General features: G+C 34.7%; 3 protein-coding genes across 4 annotated transcripts; 1 reads left to right on the forward strand and 2 right to left on the reverse strand.

Moving 5' to 3' along the window:
• Positions 1–3061: 3061 nt before the first annotated feature.
• On the reverse strand, positions 3062–7799 carry LOC117124071 (coiled-coil domain-containing protein 113-like). The gene is made up of 7 exons (XM_033270202.1): positions 7579–7799; positions 6613–6898; positions 6070–6306; positions 5551–5706; positions 5349–5456; positions 4657–4812; positions 3062–4474 (listed from the first exon to the last, which is right to left on the reverse strand). The coding sequence occupies exons 1-7, from the start codon at positions 7683–7685 to the stop codon at positions 4379–4381; spliced, it is 1146 nt and encodes a 381-aa protein (XP_033126093.1). The 5' UTR covers positions 7686–7799; the 3' UTR covers positions 3062–4378.
• A 242-nt stretch (positions 7800–8041) lies between these two features.
• On the forward strand, positions 8042–14954 carry LOC117124072 (cyclic nucleotide-binding domain-containing protein 1-like). Of its 2 annotated transcripts, none has more exons than XM_033270203.1 (12): positions 8042–8253; positions 8669–8753; positions 9009–9157; positions 9813–9990; positions 10447–10595; positions 11248–11390; positions 11849–11910; positions 12631–12709; positions 12908–13040; positions 13762–13871; positions 14260–14410; positions 14708–14954. In XM_033270203.1, exons 1-12 carry the CDS (start codon positions 8169–8171, stop codon positions 14914–14916), a joined length of 1533 nt encoding a protein of 510 aa, XP_033126094.1. In that variant the 5' UTR covers positions 8042–8168; the 3' UTR covers positions 14917–14954. The 2 variants fall into 2 exon arrangements, with proteins under 2 accessions (XP_033126094.1, XP_033126095.1); XM_033270204.1 differs by lacking the exon at positions 8042–8253 and adding an exon at positions 8273–8312.
• A 145-nt stretch (positions 14955–15099) lies between these two features.
• Positions 15100–19492, reverse strand: LOC117124073 (U6 snRNA phosphodiesterase-like). The gene is made up of 6 exons (XM_033270205.1): positions 19100–19492; positions 17315–17463; positions 16565–16799; positions 16242–16347; positions 15932–16015; positions 15100–15658 (listed from the first exon to the last, which is right to left on the reverse strand). Exons 1-6 carry the CDS (start codon positions 19318–19320, stop codon positions 15557–15559), a joined length of 897 nt encoding a protein of 298 aa, XP_033126096.1. The 5' UTR covers positions 19321–19492; the 3' UTR covers positions 15100–15556.
• Positions 19493–20932: the final 1440 nt, after the last annotated feature.

Here is a 20932-nt window from a genome sequence, read left to right on the forward strand (position 1 = left end):
ATATATATGTAATTTGAAATTAAAATTGATAGTAAGGGTATGTAAAATTTTACCAATAAGAATTGTAAGTACAACTGCTTCAAAGAATGAAGTACCGGTACTGTACAGAAACGTTTAACTCTCCTAAACCTCAATAATATTACAGCACTTTATACATTAATGCATTAATTCTACAGGCTTCCGGTCTTATTGACGATTATTTTTAGATTAGGATTATATAAATTGGATATTTTGGAAACAAATTTATGAATATAGGTTTTTTTATACGTGGTAACAAAATGAAGCTTAATATTAGTTCATATTTGTATGAAACTGCTTTTAATCACGGTCACAACGAAATCGATAAAAAAAAAAAACGCATTGGACTATGCGCAATAACCGCAGAATTCTTACATTTATATCATCATCATCATTACTCATGAAACAAACTGGTTAATTCCATTTTGGATGTATACAGCAATAAAATTATAATTGTCATTTTGATAATTATATGAATGATAATATACTGATGATGATTATGACAACGACAATGATGCTGATGATGATGCAGTGGAGTAACGACGAGTCGTGGGGTCTGGGGTGAGAAAATGCTAGGGGCCCTTGCATATTTTCGCTCACGAAGAGACCGGAGTGTCAGTGAGCAATCTCTTATAGAGGAAATGTTTTAAGGTTGAAGAGACTATTCAATAATTAGACAATGTCAAAAATATCTTGTGAATATTTAACAATATACCGTAATCAACTAATATTTTGCAAACACATTTTACTTTAATTTGGATCTATACATAAATCGTCATTTGCATACGTGCATTTCATAGCGTGCATGCTTAATCATGAATATATTGATCAGGTTCCAATGAAACTTTGCCAATATAGTAATCATTCAATCAATCGTTGTAAGGGACGGATCCTGGGAGAGCAAGGAGCTCTTAGCGTAGGCTTACTCCAAAACAAGCTAATTTTCGATTCAAATTCCTTTAGTGATATGGTCTCAAGGATTTCAAAAAAAAAAATCTCTCAGCACACGTCGCATGGCTCCTGCCAAGATTTTCCTTATATTGCCCCTGGGTATATTCTATAAGGTACCATTCCAATATTAAAATAACAGACTCTATTAACATAAGAATTCACAGACGGACAAAAATTTACCTTCCCCTTAATAATTGTAGGCCTACGACTTCTGGATCATTTTTTCTTCTTGTCTAATAGGCTTGAAAATACCAATATAAAGGCGGTTAGGTAACCAAATTGAATGATTGTTTTAATAAAGTATTACTTCGATACCACGAATTATTTTGCTGTGAAACATGATGAGGCCAATGGTGTATAGCATGGTAAAATCATTCGGTCCCTTTTTTCAGTGGATAAAAAGCGCTAGAAAAATGTAAAAAGTAGGTTTTCATATTCTTTTTTGAAATCGTGAACACTTCCAAACAGTCAGTTAATATGATGGCCAATCTATAATAAAATGACCATCGTTATTATGCTCCAATCAACGGTGTCTTTTCATCCGAATTATTTCTAGGCCTATACATTGTTTTTTTGTTTTTGTTTTGTGTTATGTATAGTATAATGTATTAACATGTATGTAATAATTTTTTTAATTCTTTTATTGCAATGTTTTATAGCAGAGCCGTAGGGTAGGAGCGGATGCAGCCGAGTACTGGTAGTAATAAGAGGGGCCCCCGTGGCCCATTTGAACTGGAACTGGGCCTGAAAAAGCATATGCTTAGCCACTATTATGGCTCCGTATTAAAGTGCTAGGTAATTGTAGCAGAGCCCCAGGGCCACTCCGGGCCCTCTTTGAGTGAGGCTACAGAGCTTTGGTCCCCGAGCGTTACATAACTGTGATGATGACGTTGACAACGTGGAAGATAATAATGTTAACGATTATGATAATGACGATGTTGATGCGATGACAATGACGATACTGACAATGATGATGCAAATGTTTAACAAGTTTTTTAATCTAAATTCAACATAAAACAAATTACATAACAGATATATTAAACTGCTTTAATTTAATTTAAACTCCAATTTAATATCATCATCATTATTATTATTTTTGTTACCATCCTATTATCATTAATATTATAATACTGTACATCATGAATTTAATTACATATTTTTTTCAATTTATTCTAATCCAATACACGGAACAAGAACATTAATTTTCATATTTAATGCAACATATTATATACTTTTTACACAAATTAAAATACTATATTTTACCAATCTACGATGGCAAATGAAATATTGAATGACAACATATTCAAATGGTTAGACTGCAACTATCTTAATTAAATGTCTAACCGAGATGTGGCGCACATTTAACCCCAGTTTTTAAATATTCAAAAATTTGTATCTCAATAACCGTTCCCGAGTGCTTTTGTCAAACTCCATTTTTGAGTCAGTTGTACAACATATCCATTTTGTTTTCCTCCGGAGCCTGCCTTTAAGTTAAAATAATGAGTAGGCCTATAAAACTGCAAGAGGTCCGTGGCCTTTAAAAGATAAGAGGAACGCGTACGAATTTCTAAATTATGTGTAGGGCGCCCTTATTTCGTGGCAGTTTACAAAATCTACAATAGATAATAATAGACAATAGACTTTATTTCTCTAAACGGACCCCTTTCAGGGTAAGGAGAGAACATTCAGCTTCTTGGTAACAGAAAAATATATATAAATAACGAGGTGCGGACACCACCCTTTCACAACAGAATGTACCGGTACAAAACTAAAATAAGCCCATGATTTTCGAAACAAAATTGGCGAGATTAGACTTCTCTTTGTTACTACTTGTGTTAAATAACTGGTACATTTTCATGGCATTGGGTCTGGTGTAATAGTACTTTTTTATAAGTCGCTCCCGTTCAATATTTAACAGGGGACATACAAATAAGTAATGAAATTCGTCCCCCACATTATTAAGATTACATAGCATACATTTGATATCAATATCATGACGGAGGTATCTTTTATGAACCGGTAGCTTATGATTACCACATCTAAACCTACATAAATCAATTCTATCCTTATTGGGTAGCATGATTAGTACCACAATTGTCAAGTACACTTTTAATCTTACTTGTCCATTTCGAAATGTATGTACCCTGATCATGTAATCTCTTTAACAGCTTAAACATAATATTTGGCAGTTTACTCTGTTTACCTTCCAAAATACGAACCCAGAAACTTAATATTCTTTTCTCAATTGTCACTTGGACTTTTGATCTACCTACTTCACCCAAGACCATACTGTTGGGAGTATATTTATTTAGTTTTAAGATATTTTTCAAAAATTTTCTATAAAACACTTCAATCTGGTCTAATTTTTGAAACCCCCAAACCTCACAGCCATAAATGAGGATAGGCAAAACAAGCTGATCAAATAGTTCGCATTGAATATCTACAGGCAAACCTATTATTCTGGCCTTTGTTAACATACTATACATTGCTCTTTTTGCTTGAGAAACTTGCTTATTTATGGCTTTATTGAAATTACCATTATAATTAAATGTTGTGCCAAGATAAACATAATCATCAACAGTGTGAATTTGTTCGTCACCAAACGTGAAAACCGGTATGTTTCTCACTTTACCTTTTGAAAAAATAACAATTTTAGTTTTACTTGTATTTACTGTGAGATGCCACATGTCACAATAATTTTTAACAGCGTGTAATGCTTTCTGTAACTCTGTTGGACTTTCAGCCATAATAATCGTGTCATCTGCATATAATAAAACATATAATCTAAGGAACACCTCTATATCGTTATCACTCAAGACAGTGTTAAATTCACATGCCAAATGATCTAAGCCATTACAATCAGGGAAGTCGGACCTCTTGCAGTTTTATACTCTTTGGTTAAAATGTTAGTCATCAATAGAGGGCGCTACAGAGGCCAAAATACGGTGTACAGTTACGTACTACCTTGGTACTACTTTGGCTCAGTGGCTTTGTGACATCAAAATCTGCCCTAAAATTAATTTTTTCTCAAGTTTGGCTTTAAAATTAAAATTTGTAAAAATACCAGTAAAGCTCGCTTTTTTTTAAAATGATCTATATACAGTATTAGTGCATTGTAATCCATGCTTTGCTTTTAGAGTCTTCAATGAAAACATTTTTTTTCCTTACAAGCATTTTAGTATGAAACAATTCAATATATACACATAATGAACTACTAATTGGAATTACAACATATCAATGTTGTTTAATATAATAAACTGTACAATACTCTCAATCAAAGACTTTACATTAAAAATGTTTGGTATATCATGAACATAATATGCATCTTGCTTGAATGAAATAGAAACTTTTAATGGAAGAGGGGTAACTATCAACTCTTACAAGAGCATCATCAGATCATGTGATTTGCTTAAGACATTTTGATTGGCTCAATATTCCACAGTTGCTGTTGTTGACTTGCTGCTTTTAATTGCTGCCATGTTTTGCGGTTAGCACGCAACGCCATCTATAATAAAAAGAATTTTTAAGTATGAATTACATTTTAAACCGTCAAGTTTTTATTCTTGAAATATTCCAGATTACTGTATATAATTAATTTCTGCACACAATTTCTTAGGAGTAAATAATGACTGCTTTATAAAGCAGCATCATATGTTGGATGTCGTTGAGAGAGAAGTCAAACCTCACCTCAGCAATTTCCACCTTCCTCTCCCAACTTCTGACAGTTTTATTCATTTCATACAAGTCTGCCTTCTCTTGCACATACTCTACAACTTCAGGAACTCTAAAATCTTCAAGTTGTTGGCGGAGCCTTCGATTTACTTCTTCAGCTTTTGCTCTCTCCTGCAAAACAAAATTACAAAGAATTATAAAAAAATGTTTTGGCTATCTTTGAACTTATCTATGATATATAACAGATACTTGTGTCTTTTAAGTGAACATTATCTATGACAGGTTTTATCTAGCAGCTTACTGTGTTGTCAATTCAACTAACTAGGTACTACAGGTCTTACCTAGTATGGCATAATATTTCGTAAACTTGCTTTTTACTTTTATTTTTAGGCCATGACTCATCCCATCATTCCTCCACCTGATTTACTCTTACAAGGTCAAATACCAGACGACAACACTGTGTCTACTCACACCCCCACCCAAGGGCAGTAGACACAAACAAAATAGAGAGGAAAAAACTAAAAGCAGTCCCACTGTCATGCATTACTTTTTCTGAACCTGCCTAGAAATAATTGGTGCTATGCATAGTTCAATTATCTTATCTATAGAGTATGTCGTATAGCTGTCAGGACAAAAGACATAAAAATAGAAAATTATATATAAAATTTTAAGCATTCTAATAATAATTATTTTTAAAAACAACTTACAGATTGTACAGTATCTGTTTCAGAATCAATTTTTCCAAGCAGGTCATTTCTAGAACTTATTTCTGCATTGAGGCGATCCGATTCAAGTGTCAACGTCTGCAGTTTTTTCTATTCAATTTAATAAAAAACATAACTCAAAAGAACTTCTAAAATATAGAGTTTCAACAATCAAAATCAAAGGTGTACGCCATTACCAAATTACCTTATATGAATTAAGAACCTGTTGGGTGTTGCCGCTCATGAGTTTCAATCTGAGGAGATCTTGGTTACGTTCATCGATCTTTTCAAGATATTGGCTGTTCTCAATCTTCAACTGCTGAAAGTCAACCTCATGCAACACCTCACCCATTTCTTCTTTCTAAAATTTTAAAAGAAAATCATTTCGATGATAATGACAACAAAATTATATAAAGACAGTCAATCCAGTATTGAAAAACTATAATTATACACTCTATTACTTAGTCGCCGTATTTAATACTTATAATAGACTGTGCCTCTTTCACAATCTGTATGCAGTGACTGGCCTCTTCATGTCAAAATGACATTTTAATGAAAAAAGAAAAATTCATGAACAAAGTAACTGAATGGCAACTGCTAGTTATAAATGCAACCTAACAAAAAAAACTTAAGCAACCTTTGAAATATATTTTTAAGTGTAATTTACTTGAAGCAAGGGTCTAGAACCTAAAATCCTAGTCACACTATGGCATCCTTTACTAACCTGTTTGAGCTGTAAATGCAGTTTTTTTTTCTGGACCTTTAAGGTAGAATTCTTGAGCCGTAACTTCTCGATTAATGTGTCCCGTGCTCTCTGTTTATCTTCAAAGTATCTGATCACTTTTTCCGCTATCACACGGTTGCTTCGGGAATTAACCGAACCCTTCACAATGTCCCTATCGAACTCATAGAATGACTTCTTGAGCTCAGACAGTCTTAGCTCAGCCTCCTCCATGGTAGCCTATAAGCAAATTAATTATTACATTATTTTTATTATTTATTTTAATTTAATAGAGAATGAAAAAAATGGTTTTCATACTGAGTTCATTTTTTCACACAGCCAATATGCATGGGACATGTAATTTGTCAAAATTTTTAAAAATGGTGTTGACAAGTTTTTTTAAGTGATATAAAATTAATCTCTTATTCAATGTCTACTCTGATCTCAAATCTAAACACTACCTTATTTTTGTCATGTACCATAATGATAATTTATGTTTATTTGAATCAAATTTAAAACAATAAATTTACAATACTTGGTAAGTACCTTATAGCCATCCATATCTTTCTCAGAGGCCTCTTTATGTTTTTCAATATCTTCTCTCAATTCTTCAATTTCTCTTTGAGCAATATCACACTTTTGTTCAGCTGACAATTTTAGATGTTTCTCGACGCCACTTCCTTTCGAACGAGACCGCTTCCGCATGACCCTGGCATCATGGGATGATTGGCTTGGAACTGGTAATACTGATGCTCCTGTTACACTCGGTTCAACTCTTTTCAGGTATTTTTCAAACATATCTGTTTCATTTTTGAGAACATAATTCCCAGACCTATAAAATATGCACCACAAAAATGAAATCATTAAAAAGGTATGAGAAAACTATGTTGATAGGTGTGCCTGGCATAGTTTAGGCTTAACTAGGCCTATGTAGGATTTTTGGCTACGATTATACTGTAGGGTAAGGGCCCTTTATCTTGATTTACCTTCTTGATCTTGAAGGCCTATTCGCCACTGGCCGAGTCTCTTACATATGGTTTAAACTTCTGATGGTGATTTAGCCAGTGTTCTTTTAATTAAGACTTGATTTAAATTGATTAATTGTTGTTTGTGAATCCACAGCTTCAACTGAGAAGCTAATCCAATCGTTAATTACTTTCGCAATAAAAAACTTTGTTCTCCCCCGTTGAGTTTCTCTCGGTTTCTTTAATTTTGATGATGATGAACAATTAACTTTTAATTTAAGTGTGATTTAGTGTTTTTAATTTTAAATAGTTTGTAGCCCTACTGTTAAAAAACAGTCAATTTTTATAAAGAATAAAGATATTTTATTTGTATTCCATATGTTCTATCTGCTGTTTAAGTGGGCTAGGCCTAGGCCTATACGCGATCGACAATGACAACGGATAACCACGGTTCATGTGCTGCAAGTGCAAAAGGCTTTCCGCTTCCCTACTAGGTAGGCTTGCTTCGTTGTGATAGCTTAGCCTGTACTGTATGTTGCAAACTTACTCAAATTCCATTCGCATCTGATTTAACTCATAGGAAGAATGCTCATTCAAAGGGTCATCTTGATTATCCATCTGCGAGGATGTTGCTATACTTTCAGTATCTGCCATGTTAAGCAACTGCAAAACGATTCTTTTTCAAAGACTTCAACGGAGTTGGTCAATGTTGGATCGCAGACTAGTCCAAAGTAGGATCCAATATTTACCGCGTTTTAAAAAGCCTCGGTTGCTATGACTCCCCATAATTCTAACAAAAATTGGTAGTAAAGCCACGTACATATCTGAAAACATGGATCAAATATTATTTTATTCCAGTCTCATTACTTTCATTTGCTTTTTTTTTTTTTTTTTTTTTTTTTTTTAAATTTTTTTTTTTTTTTTTGATCTAAATTACATTAGGCCTACAGCATGTACCAAGTAAGTATAAATTTATCCAACAATCCAGGTAACCTATAGCAACGAAGCACAACGCAACTAACATTAGAAAGGATCCTTCATACAACGTACACACGCACGTCTCTCCGTTGCCGTTTCGGAGATATTAGTTTGGTGGTTTTCATTAATTTCATTTAGAATAGTAGTAAATAATTAGCGATGTCTGTAGTGCAATTTACAGACAAAGACAAATTACAAAATCAATCTTGGAGCTGTCGAAATCGACGACAAACGCGTCACAAAGGTAAATAGGCCTAGGCCTAGACCGTAGGCCTACCTAACCTACAAAATTACAACAATCAGGTCAGTCAGGGGGCCTGAACAGGCTGCCTAATACTAAATAGCAGAGAGAGACAGGTATTATGGCCTAGGCCTAGACAAGCATAGGCCCTAGATTTGATCAGGAGGAATGAAGGACATGCATACAGAAATTGGAACAGCCTACCCTAGGGCTGGACTGCTCATTAAATATATAGAATGTTTAATTCAATTTTAATAATTAATACAAACAACAAGCTCACCCACAGCCTTGTTGTAATATTGTATGCCCATGTTTGATTATCCTAGATGCCTATTTATTAATTATTATAATTTATAATAAAAATACGATAAATTAAATTTTATATTATTAATAATAAATTCTTCTTTACTTTCACCAGTTCCTCCGACAAATGAAAGTAAGCAGTTTATAGACTATGGCAAGTTGCGATGGTTATGTGGTGAACAAACTTCAGCAGGTGGCAGGTAAAAATTAGACAAATCATCAAGCAATTATGTCAAAGCCAGGCCTGCCATTACTAAAGGGGTTTGGGGGTTTAACCGAACCCCTCTTTTAGTAGTATATTATCAAAACTTTGTTTATTAAAGAACAATTCTGAGTTAAACTTGGCCTATAGAAAACCCCTCTTCCCATGAACCAAGTTATGGGCCTGATGGCAAGTATATTTGGCATGAATTAACATTTCTTCTTTAAATTCTCTTATATATATTTTTTTGCAGAGTTGAATTGGACAAAATATCCGATGAGGATCATTCCTTTTTTATGGAGAACTATCACCAGATGTTTATTGATGCACGCGCTACACCAAAGATATCATTAGGAAGGGCTGACGGCATCTCACTGATGAGTGCAACCAACTTATCAACCGGTAAATTTTTAGGCAGTGGCTATATTACGCCAATACAATCCATGACATCCAATCAGAATTTGAAATTGGTTTATGTTACAATACCCACTGCCTTATTTTTCCACAGTGATATCACTTTATGTATTTGTTTTACTTTCAATTCTATGTGTGCAGTACTGTCAGTGGTGTATCTAGGAGGGTGTGCGGGGGTGCATGCCCCCCAAAAAAATTACTCGCGTTCCCCCAGTCGCCCCCCCAAAAAATCACTTGCAGGTAGTAAAAAAATCATCTTATTCTACAAGTTAGCGCCCCTGAACTGATCACCAAATCCCCCTACTTCACCTTCGCGTCTCCCCATCAGCACCCCTATTTCAAGACTTCTAGATACGCCACTGAGTACTGTATTATATTTGTACAGTATTATATTTGTACAGTACTGCTAATAAGTTTTCTACTGTATTTTCAATTTCAATGACTAGGGATACTCTCCAGGCAGCAGAGAAAGTTGCACAATGTGCGGATCTGCCAATTCAGTATCCAGTGACCAGGGAAATAATGATGCCAGCACCTTGTATAATCGCTTGTAAAATCTGCGGATTGTGAAAGGCGCTATATAAATTATGGTTCTTTTAAAAAAAAAAATAAATATGTATTAAACTTTTGTCAATGTTTTTAGGTATGTTGAGTACACTTTCAAACTTAAAAGACCAGAATAAAAAAGGATCAAGACCAGAGGAGATTAGCCATGAAATAAAGGATCACTTGATGCTGCTTCACAAAGAGCGCAAGATCGCTGACCCCGAGGTCATCAAAACCAACAGAATCAAAGACCTTAGAAGATTATTAAAGAAATTGTAAGTGATCAAAAGTGGAGGTTTTTTATATTCAATTTATGTCAAGGCTCTCAGGCAGGCCTGGAAAAAAAAAAAGACTTTGTGCCTCCGACCATGAAGATCATCTTACTTAACTGCCTCTAGGACCAAATGCTATCTTTACACTATTATAGTGAAACAGTAGTACATTTAGTGGCTTCAAGCAAGCAAAAATATTATATTAATGCATGAAATTGTCATGTGCAAAAAAAAAATTTTTTTTCTAAAATGCCTCCAGGTTAAAGGTCAATGCCTCCGACCGCCAGTCACACACTTTTTCCAGCCCTGCCTCAGGTCTTGCATGGTATCAGGACACACAGTACCTTAAGACCTGTGTTTGGTATTATACAAATGCTTCTGAGCACAGTCATTTTTCTACCATCAGAAACCATTATTTTCAATTTTATAAAAACCTGCTCAATTTATTTAATAATTTAGGCCATTTGAAAGATCAGGAGAGGATAACAAAATTATTTACAAGCACCTGAAAGCATTTCCCCTGATAGCCAATCAAATCACAGCTAAGGAGTTAAAGGAAGTCTGTGCAGTAGTCACCCTAGATATATGGAGGGATGAAGAGTATACAGGTGAGATAAGAAATACGTAAATAATAACAAAATAAGTAATATATAATATAAAGTAAATTAATAAGATTAGATCAATTATCAATGATAGTAGTTTTGGTATGGGAAAACATCTCCATTAATGATCATAATAATTTAAGTAGTAAATAATATGTAAAAATCAATTAAAAATAAATAATAAAATATATGTATAATATAAAATAAATTAATAAGATTAGATCAATTATCAATTATAGTAGCTTTGGTATGAAAAACATTTCCACTAATGATAATAATAATAATAATTTAAGTAGTAAATAATATGTGAAAATAAGTTAAAAATAAATAACAAAATACATAGTATAATATTAAATAGATTAATAAGATTAGATCAATTATCAATTAGAGTAGCTTTGGTATGGAGAACATCTTCACTAATGGTAAAAGATAATTGGAGGTGTTTCTCCATACTAAAGTTTCTATCATGTGATTTGTGTATTGTTTACATACCTTGAGAAAAAAAGAAAAACTATGTAAAACTCCAAGGGAGTATACCAGCTTGGCCTCAGTTGGTGGAGCATCTTACTTGAAACTTAAAAGTGTTGGGTTCAAATCCTTGATTATATGTTTTTCTCAAAATGTATCACTAGTTGAAATTGAATTGTTTGTTTCACAGTTTTTGGTAATACCGGATTCTACATCATATTGAAGGGAAGTGTATTGGCCCAGACTGATCCTTGGATACATTTGAAGAATAAACAAGCAAACAAACCTCCTCGCAATGTCACAAGTTTCTTATTAGATAAGGGTCTTCCAGAGGTATAGTAACTTTAAAGATTGTTTTATTCTACTTCAAAATTGAAATTTATGATACTGAACAGTGAATGGTAATCAAGTGTTTGTATATTCTATGAGAGGATTCAGAAAAATGTGGTGAAGGTTTGCATTTCCAAAATCTATTTTAGTCAGACAATTTTGAAATAGTTGAGAACATTGTCCTGTCTTTTCCCCTCCTTTGTTATCCCCCCCCCCCTGTGTTCCTCTACCCAAAATCTGCCTGGATATGGGTTTGAATGGTAGAAATAATTGTTTTCCTAAAAAAAAACCCTTGTATTTCCTTTTGAAATTGTTACTTATTGTTTCATATTTTTTATTTACTACACTCTTTTATTGTATTAAATCTTAATTCTCCATGTAAACAGTAGCTTTCATTAATTGTTAGTATGTATTTAGTATCTGCTGTCAATTTATTCTCTTGTTATTGTTTATTTACTCAGCTTGGAGTTGGTGATTGTTTTGGCAGCTTGGAAAGAATTGAGGGTCAGGAAATCAATTCACAGTAAGTAATGTAACAATCCTCTATTATGGGAAGACAATTAGTCATGATCTATGGACACTCCTAGCTCTCTACTTCAATCAAGCACTATTCACACCTTCTTTGTTTCAAAGGGAAAACAATAGATCACGGACGATCACCAACTCTATTTAAGACCAACATAAGTCATCTTTTATCATTCTCCTGATGACGGTCAGAGCAATCTTACGGGAACGTCGAGACAACCAACCAGTGGTTTTTACCTTAATAAAAACCATATTCTTTTATTTTATTTACACATGGTGTACCGAAAGTTTGTTATATGTTTAATGTTGAACACCAATAATAATTAGTCTTTTGTGTCAGATATTAAGTAAATAAACGGCAGATTTAGAAGGTGTACAGTACAGTATGCAGTCATAGGAACAGCATCACCAACCACCTTAAAATACTAATAATTAGTATTAATAAATACTAATTATTTATTAATAAGAAGGACCATGTTGTACTAGTGTAATACTGCCCCTTTAAAATGTACTGTAAGCAAGGCTGATATAAAAATGATCCACTGTCTATGATGTTAAAATACCATGCTGCTCTATGTATACACAATATACTACACATAATATACAACAAAAGTAGCTAAAATAACCAATAATATGAATAATAAAGAGATTAGCAGCTTCTATATAATTACTGTAAATGTGTGTGAAAAATACTGGTAACAACAAAATTCCATTTTAGAGTTTTGACACTGAAAACAAAAACAGTTCCATGTGAGTTTTTGAAGGTGTCCAGCAACGACTACAAAAGAATATCGCAGGTAAGGGTTAAGAAAACTAGGGAAACACTTTTTTCTTTTTGTAGTGTCACAAGTATTTTATATGGCATTAGGCTACCATTGGAAACGTTGTCTTCTTAGGCATTGTACTTTATTATATTTGTGTCTCTTTACCAGCGGCAGTGGCAAAAATGAAAACATAAATAATTCTTGTATTATTATTATCTAATTTATTCACAGCAATTAAAAGAAAAAGATTTAATGGAGAAGAGTAACTTAGTTCAGCCCTGCGAGGCTTATAAACTGTGGCCAAGACAGTCGCTACAGATGTTAGCGGAGCTCATAGAGTGGGTATCTTACCCAGAAAATACTGGTGAGTGGAGGATAATGAAACAGGATGAGGCCCTTGCATGAGTGTTGAGTGGATGTTTTACATTTCCCCCAGGATGGGCCTCATAAAGTACTTAACAATATTTCAACAATAAGTCTAATGAGGGCATGAAGCTCTTTCTACACCAAAGTATACCGTCATGTGATTTATGTATTATTTGTTATGTATTACCTAATGCCTTGCGACTCCCAAGAATATCCAAAGCGGGGTGGCACCAGCCAGTGGGACGGCTGGGCCCGGGGCCAGCTGTCGGGAGCCACTGTAAAATCTGGCAGGGGAAAACTTAAACATGGTGGGGCTTAATTGGGTGTCAACAGATGACGTCAACTCTGATCCTAGGGGGGTATCAAGGTTGGCCTTGTAGCTTAGTTGGAAGAGCATCCAAATGGTAATTGAAGGGTCTTGAGTTCGAATTTTGGTTGAGATATTGTTTCCTTAAAAAAAAAAACACTTTAAATTATATAGTGCATGCCTACTCAAAGCTATTGTATTAGAATTTCATTCCTGCCTCAAAAATATAACTACTACAGTAACACTTTCATATGGTCTAAGTGCTAATTGATTTCCTTCTTTCGTGCATTATAGTAATTACTGGAAATCGATATCTCTCAGATATTTATTTGTATTAAAATTGCTCTCTTGATTTTAATGGCAAATCATAACACAGTACTGTAATTTAGTATGTCCTGTTATTTTGTTTCAGTTTTGGTAAGCGAGGGCTTTATGTGTCCATTCATTGGCTTCATAAAGTCTGGCGAGTGCCATGTTTTGAGACAAGTTGAAGTAAATCACAAACTCAGAAATGGAAAGGAGGTAAATGAATGAATTAGTGAATATCAGAATTGTACGCAAATAATTAGGTCATATGGGAGGGATAACTAAAGATCTATCCACACTATCAAATTTATTTGACAAAAACGGTCGTATGCCCATATATAGTCAGGATATGCCAATATATGGTCATGATGTGATGTCATCATGACCATATTTAGACACGTCACATGTTTTTGTCAAATAAAATTTGATAGTCTGGATGGGGATTATAAGTGTTTTAATGTATGGAAGTGTAGCAAGAATTAAAGCATTTGAGAATAATAAGTTCTTAAGTGTCATGATATATAGCATTAGTAACCTCCAGTTTGCATCTTGTTTCCCCCAAAACTGTTGTCATTAATTTTTTAATTTGAATTTAAAATTGCAGGAAAAACGTTTGAAGCAGGTAGTGATGGGTAAATTGACGACATCACAGTCATTCGGTGAGATCAGCGTACTGGAAGCAGAGGCCATTACGTGTTCTATTGTTACGGCCACAGATGTTACGCTAGGTGTTATCACACCAGAAAGGATAACTGGTAAGACTTCCTCATTTGCTCATGCATTATCATCAAAATTGTTTTAGAGTGGCTTGGGGTGCACGCCTCCCAAAAGAAGCCCACGTCCTCAATATGCACCCCACTAGAAGTTTGCTTGGCAAATAAATTACTCAAGTACTTAAAAATAAACTAATTTAACCTTATTTAGCCAGGTGCGCTAAAACCCCCTCACCTAACTTTTGTGCCCCCACCAGTTCCCTCTCCCATGTCAATACTCCTTGGTACACCTATTGCCTATCATGTAAGAGCCTGATTTCTTTTTTTATCCCCGCACAGAATTGGATGAAACTACACAGTCATTGCTACTTCAATCAAATGAAAGAACATTTGGAAACCTATCCAAGGAGGAAATTTACACTGAGTACGTAGACCAGGAGTTACAGCGTGAGTGGAACCAATTTAAGCATGGAGTGGTTGTCAATGTCATAAACAGCACTGGTATTCGTCCTGGGTGTGGCAAATGGTCAAAATCTGTCCCGCAATAGTTGCAAATTTTGTGTTGTGGTTTTTGTTTTTTTTTTTCTTTAAAGAGTGAATCAGCGTGAAAATATATAATATAATTGGATGCATCTGCTTCCAAATTATTATACTAGTATTCTTCCATAGGTTGGGTACTGCAATAGCCGATATGACCTACTGTATGATCAAACGTACTATGTACTACACTCTGTCTAGGCACCAACCTTTAATGCATTGGATATATTGTATAGTGTATATCAGTTTCCTTCAATAATGTACATGTTGAGCAGAATAACAATTTTATATAGATTTTTAACATTATTAAATCTGTCTTCCAGCTTAAACAAGAATGATGAATACAAAAAACAATTTTTATGAAAACCATTTGTATTTTCTATATTACATATTCTTATTTATATACTGTACAAATTGTTCAGATAAGCTTGATAAAAAATACTGTAAAAAATTACATCTTTTGTTGTTTTGTAAAGTCAAAGCCTAAATTAGTTGCAGATAACAACTGACTAAGGTTGAATAACTGTATGCATTTGTGATGCTCTTCGGGATTGATGATAAAAATAGTGCAACAGTACTGTACAACAACGAACATCATGAACCATCCACAGCTCTGTTAAATACGTTTATTCCTCTGGAGATTCTATGACATCATGCAAGTGGAAATGTGAAATATTTGTTACCAATCTTGCTGCAGAGGTTATTGACCTTCCAAACCGATGCCTTTGATGAAAAGTGCTCAAGGAAACATCTCTGAAAACAAAAATGATAGGTTCTTTGAATAAATTCACTCGGAATAATGATAAACTGTTATAATAAATTCTTTGAGTAGGAAACACTCAACTTTATTTTGAATTTAAAAAAAATATATTTATTCTAACAAATACAATAGTAATCAATAGCCAGACAACAAGCCGGTGAGGCTTTGGGTCCCAATCTGCCCCTGCTTCATGAGTACAGTAATAATATTATAACAAGATATACACATATAATAATAATATTGTGATCTACTAGAACAATTCTTACCTCTAAATTACGCAAAAGATCTATTGACAAGTGTTGGGATATGTCTCCTAGGCACCATCCTATACTGACATGAAATGATGCTGGCTGAAAATGATTAATTCAATAAAATGACCATAACCTGACATTTAAACTATATTTATAAGCTCACAAGTCCTATTCAAGGCATGATAAACAAGATTTACGATCAAAAACGAAAATTTTGTCTGGAGAAACAAATCACAATTCAAAATCATTGTATCATTTATATGTTGGCTATGAGTGATAAAGTTAGGGTATTGTTCTTTAGATCTCTTCATGTCAGACAACAGACCTTATAGAATGATGGTAGATTAAATTCCTCAAGAGCTAAATCCACTTCTTTAACAATGTCTTGTAGTTCCTTCACCCCTTGACTTATGGTAAGACTAAGAAAAGATCTGTTGAATGGACAGAAAACAGAATTTTAATTCATTATATTACTAATAAACCACATATTGTACCTGTATTCTTAAACTCATGTTTACTACTTGTTTATCCTCTGTGGGTGTGGGGTGCCTTGGATTTAACAGGCTGTCATAATATAGGTGTATCTCAAGATAAACTATTCATTTTAGGAAAAACAATGAAACTACTGTATTCTAGAAAATACTGTACCTTGTTGACTCGTCATTAACATAGACATGTGGCTTCCCAAATGCACACACAAATTGCGGTAAGAAGGCAAGTCTGTTGGAAACAGATTCAACAAATGGTCTGATCCAGTGATATTTCAATGTAACTGTCCGTGATACACTTAGATGAAACATCTCCACTGGGTGCATCTTACACTTTCCAGGAATGCAATCAAGTAAGGCTGACACAAGATTCTCAAACTCGTGGGTCACACTGACTAAAATAATAATTTACAAAAATATATTTAGGTCATGATATACAGTAGAGTAGCAGCAACACTTTATAAGAAAACGTATTTCAATAAGGATGGTGTTGTGCACAACTCCTGGGGAGCAAGACCATAAATTAAACCGCATTTTAAGCTTTGATGGTGCCAAAGATTTCCTGTCGAAGGTATACATGGTCACTGAGGGGAATTCACACCCACCTCAGCAGTGCTCCCTGATAAAATATTTTGCTTTTCCCTAAATGGTACTGTACCATCCCACACTGCAACATGTTTGTGCATGCTTGCCAATATTGATCCAATTACTATGGGCATTAACAGTGAAAATGGTGCTGAAGATCCTACAAGAGGGAATGGGGGATGGGAAACTGAAGCCCTGCTAAAGCCAAGGAGATGCATGAGCATGCTAAGACTCCAGGATATACTGTAACACTGAATCCTTCTAATGATTAATTATGTAATTATCATGTGAATATCTTGTGGTATGTAGTTTAAAAATGTCTTACTTGGCACATAAACATAAGTAGCCCAACTCCCCTCTTCATGAGGAAAAGATCGAACACGTCCTTGATGACAGGACAACTTATCCGCATCAGTTACATCATCTCCACCAAACATTGAAAGCACTTCATCTGGCAGTGGCAGTAAAGTATTTCTAAACCAAATGAAAAGGAGAGAACATGTTTATTGACCAAAAATGATAATATGATACACTTGTACAGCTATATAGACTGATAGATCCTAAATTAAAAGCTGTAGACCTTTGCAGAAATTAATTCCTGCATGTTACCCATTTACCTCCATTTGCCTCCAGTAACACAAGAAAAGGGGTTCAATTATGAATTGCAATTTTAAAAAAACACATCCCTGTTGCTAAAATTTAGTGTGCCGAAAATGCAATTTTTAACAGTAATGTTTTGCATAAAAGATGAAAAATAGAAAACAGGATAATGTACTTTTCCAGAGCTCAGTGTCAATCAAACGTTTTACTGATCAATCAGAACAGTACCAGGAATATGCACTTGTCCAACAAAATGCACATGACACAAGCACATAGGCAGGATTTTTAAAGGAGGTTCGAATTTTTCAAAAAAGGGCACTTTGAGTTCTCACTCACCTTAGCCCTACAATGGCTGTGGTAAATTTTGAAGATATGATATGCCAAAAAAATTAAATGCCAAATTTCGAATTAAAGGGCTTTTCTGGAAAAGGGTGGTTCTTTCGACTAGCTAGGCTACACACGGTAAGCCTATTACTACTACTACTACAGTATTTACAATAACTTCATTTATCATCAATGTACAAATCATAGGCCTAGACCCCTGGTATTCAACCTTTTAAAGCTGGGGGCCAGTTTCGATCTGTCGAGACCAACGGCGGGCCGACATAAATTGTGTACTTCCATTTTCTTTTAAAGCAGTGAATTCAAAATAGAAGGATCAGGGGACAACTTTCACAGATAAGGGAAAATACCACCTCAGCCCCACCATGTTTGGGGCCGAGGCAAGAAAATTTATGATTATGGCACTTCTAGATGGTCGGAAATGTCACTCTCAGACTTAATTTGAATTTAACTTTCTTTTCTTCTCTTTTCTTTCTTTTAGAATTTAGAAAAAAAAAAAAAATTCTCCAACCCTGGCACCCGAAATTTTTCAACCACAAAAATATCCTCTCACCAGTGGTTGGGGTTGAGGTGAGCACATTTTCAACGTCAGAGTTAGATACCCCTACATTTCTGGAAATTGCACTTTCAGACTCAAAAATAAGTTTTCAAAGCAGTGTTTCCAACAGAATAACATGCCCAAGCCTACTATGGGGTGCCGCAAATGGTTAGACATCGGGCATCATATCAGTATCCCACTTAATCCATTCAATATTGTCCCCATTCATTGGTCTACATCCATTCAATATTGTCCCCATTCATTGGTCTACCCTTCCCCATGCCAGTACCCTACACCACTACTAGATGCAGTGAGCTACACTCAGAAAAAGCCACACTCTTGTAAACATTGTACTGTAGGGGTGCCTGTGTGCTCTTAACAGAAAAACTTTTTCTAAAAATGTTTCGCAGGCCGGATTAAAATTTGTGGCGGGTCGGATTTGGCTCACGGGCCGGGGGTTGAATATCGGGGGCGAGGCTAGGTAGGCTAGGCCTAGATTATATAAATTTGATTTTAAAAAGTGGCTGGTGCAATATCTTTATGGCAAAACCTAAAATTATTATTAATTTACAGTATATACTATTAATAAAATAACATAATGAAATGACATTCGCCTAGGCCTATGCTCACCTCCCATCTGAAGCATGTTCTGTATGATTAGGCCTAGTATTACTACTGCTGACGTTAGGCCCAGGCTCATCAGCGCCCCTACCAGGTACCACTACCATTGTTGTACGCCCGACGTTGTTCGAGGTCTGGCCTAGGCATTTGCTACGTTGATATTGGTAATGATCCTCATCAGAATCATTTTCGCTTGAGTCGTATGCCTGAAGAGCACACAAACCAGACATCTGATCTAAATAATTAGGAAACCGTTAAATATGGGACAGTTTCCACACAACATTGAAGTGTATTTATAGAGCGATCACCCATCTCATTTGGCTTATTCGGAAGCAGGTCAACTCGGCCCCAAGTCAACTCGACTCCAAGCAATTTAACTGCAATGTATTCAGCGTGACCACTCACAATTTTTGATATACCCAATGACTGGGTCGAAATTACCCAAGATTCAGCAAAAATTGCCCAAAATTGCCCAAGCTTCCTGAAAATGCATTAAAATTTGAAAAAAAACCCATGTTTTTCGCATGTATAGTTTCCCTTTTAGTTCAATTTATAAACCATTTTTTATTGTAATTGTTTGTGTTAATTATTAAAATTAATATTCATGAGGTGATAATACGGATAGAAAATACGCCCTCAGTTGGCCAGTGTTATCAGTAGATCAGTGATCAAGTTTTAGTATGTAATGCATTAATTAGGTAAGATCAATGGCAACGCAAATCACAAAAAACAATTCTGAACCCATGTTTACAGCAATTAACAATGTGTTATGTGCAGTTCGTTGAGTTTTGCTTACTTGAATGGACTGAAATATACTTCTTAATTCTTCCTCTATGACAAAAATATTAAATTTTCGTAGTAAAAATAAAATACCCAAGGATTTGAACGGAATACCGAAGAACCCAAGACCAAGTCAAAATACCCAAGATCTTGGGTAAATACCCAAGCAGTGGTCACACTGAATGTATTCGATGTTCGAAATACGCAGAGCTGTGTGTGTGTGTACCATCCAAGATGGCTGCCATAGATTTAGCCAATCAAATTTCGCCTAAAGCACCATCATTTGCAATTGCGCCCTCAATTTACACAGAAAGTTCAGTACAGCTAGTTACCCGTATGTTTGAAACTCGAGCGTTGCGGTGTTTGGGTGTAATGTACACGATTTTAATTTTTCATGCCTTGGTACTTTATTTTTGAATAAGATGCTCCACTTGGCCTCGTTTTGGCTACAATAGTTTAATAATTTGTTATTACCATTACTCATTATCATTAATGAAATAATAGTCAGTCAGAGAGCTTATTAATATGTAATAATAATATATGTATACTAAGCCTGAAGGTGACGCTTTACTACGACGGCCATCTTGGATGGTACACATACATAACTCTGCATTGCTGCGCCATCTTGTCAGTCAACTCGGCCCAAGTGTTAACTCGGCCACAAGTAGTTAACTCGGCCCCAAGTTAACTCGCCCCAATTTTACTGTATATTTACGAAATAATTACCAAAAGAAATTTGAATGCAAACCAAACTATGCCAAAATTAAAGTGTTTTAAATCGTTGCCCTTGTTATTGCTCTTTTTTCATTTACATTTTTTTTTCTTTTTGTTCACGTGATCCACTAGTGAGATCAGTGCTGCGTCACTGAAAGTGTTATCATTAAAGGCAGAATAAATAAATAAGAAAACCAGCATTAATAAAAATAATTTAAAAATAATATTATTAAAAAGGCATAACATAAAAACTAATGATAACAACGGTATGAACAATAATACTGATTTATATCATATTAAATATATATATATATATATTTCATTTGTGTTCCACGTGTGTTCCGACAG

Source organism: Anneissia japonica, unplaced genomic scaffold (assembly GCF_011630105.1).
Source record: "Anneissia japonica isolate Jap-2015-1 unplaced genomic scaffold, ASM1163010v1 scaffold522_len1101056_cov227, whole genome shotgun sequence".
In the NCBI taxonomy this organism is placed as follows: domain Eukaryota; kingdom Metazoa; phylum Echinodermata; class Crinoidea; order Comatulida; family Comatulidae; genus Anneissia; species Anneissia japonica.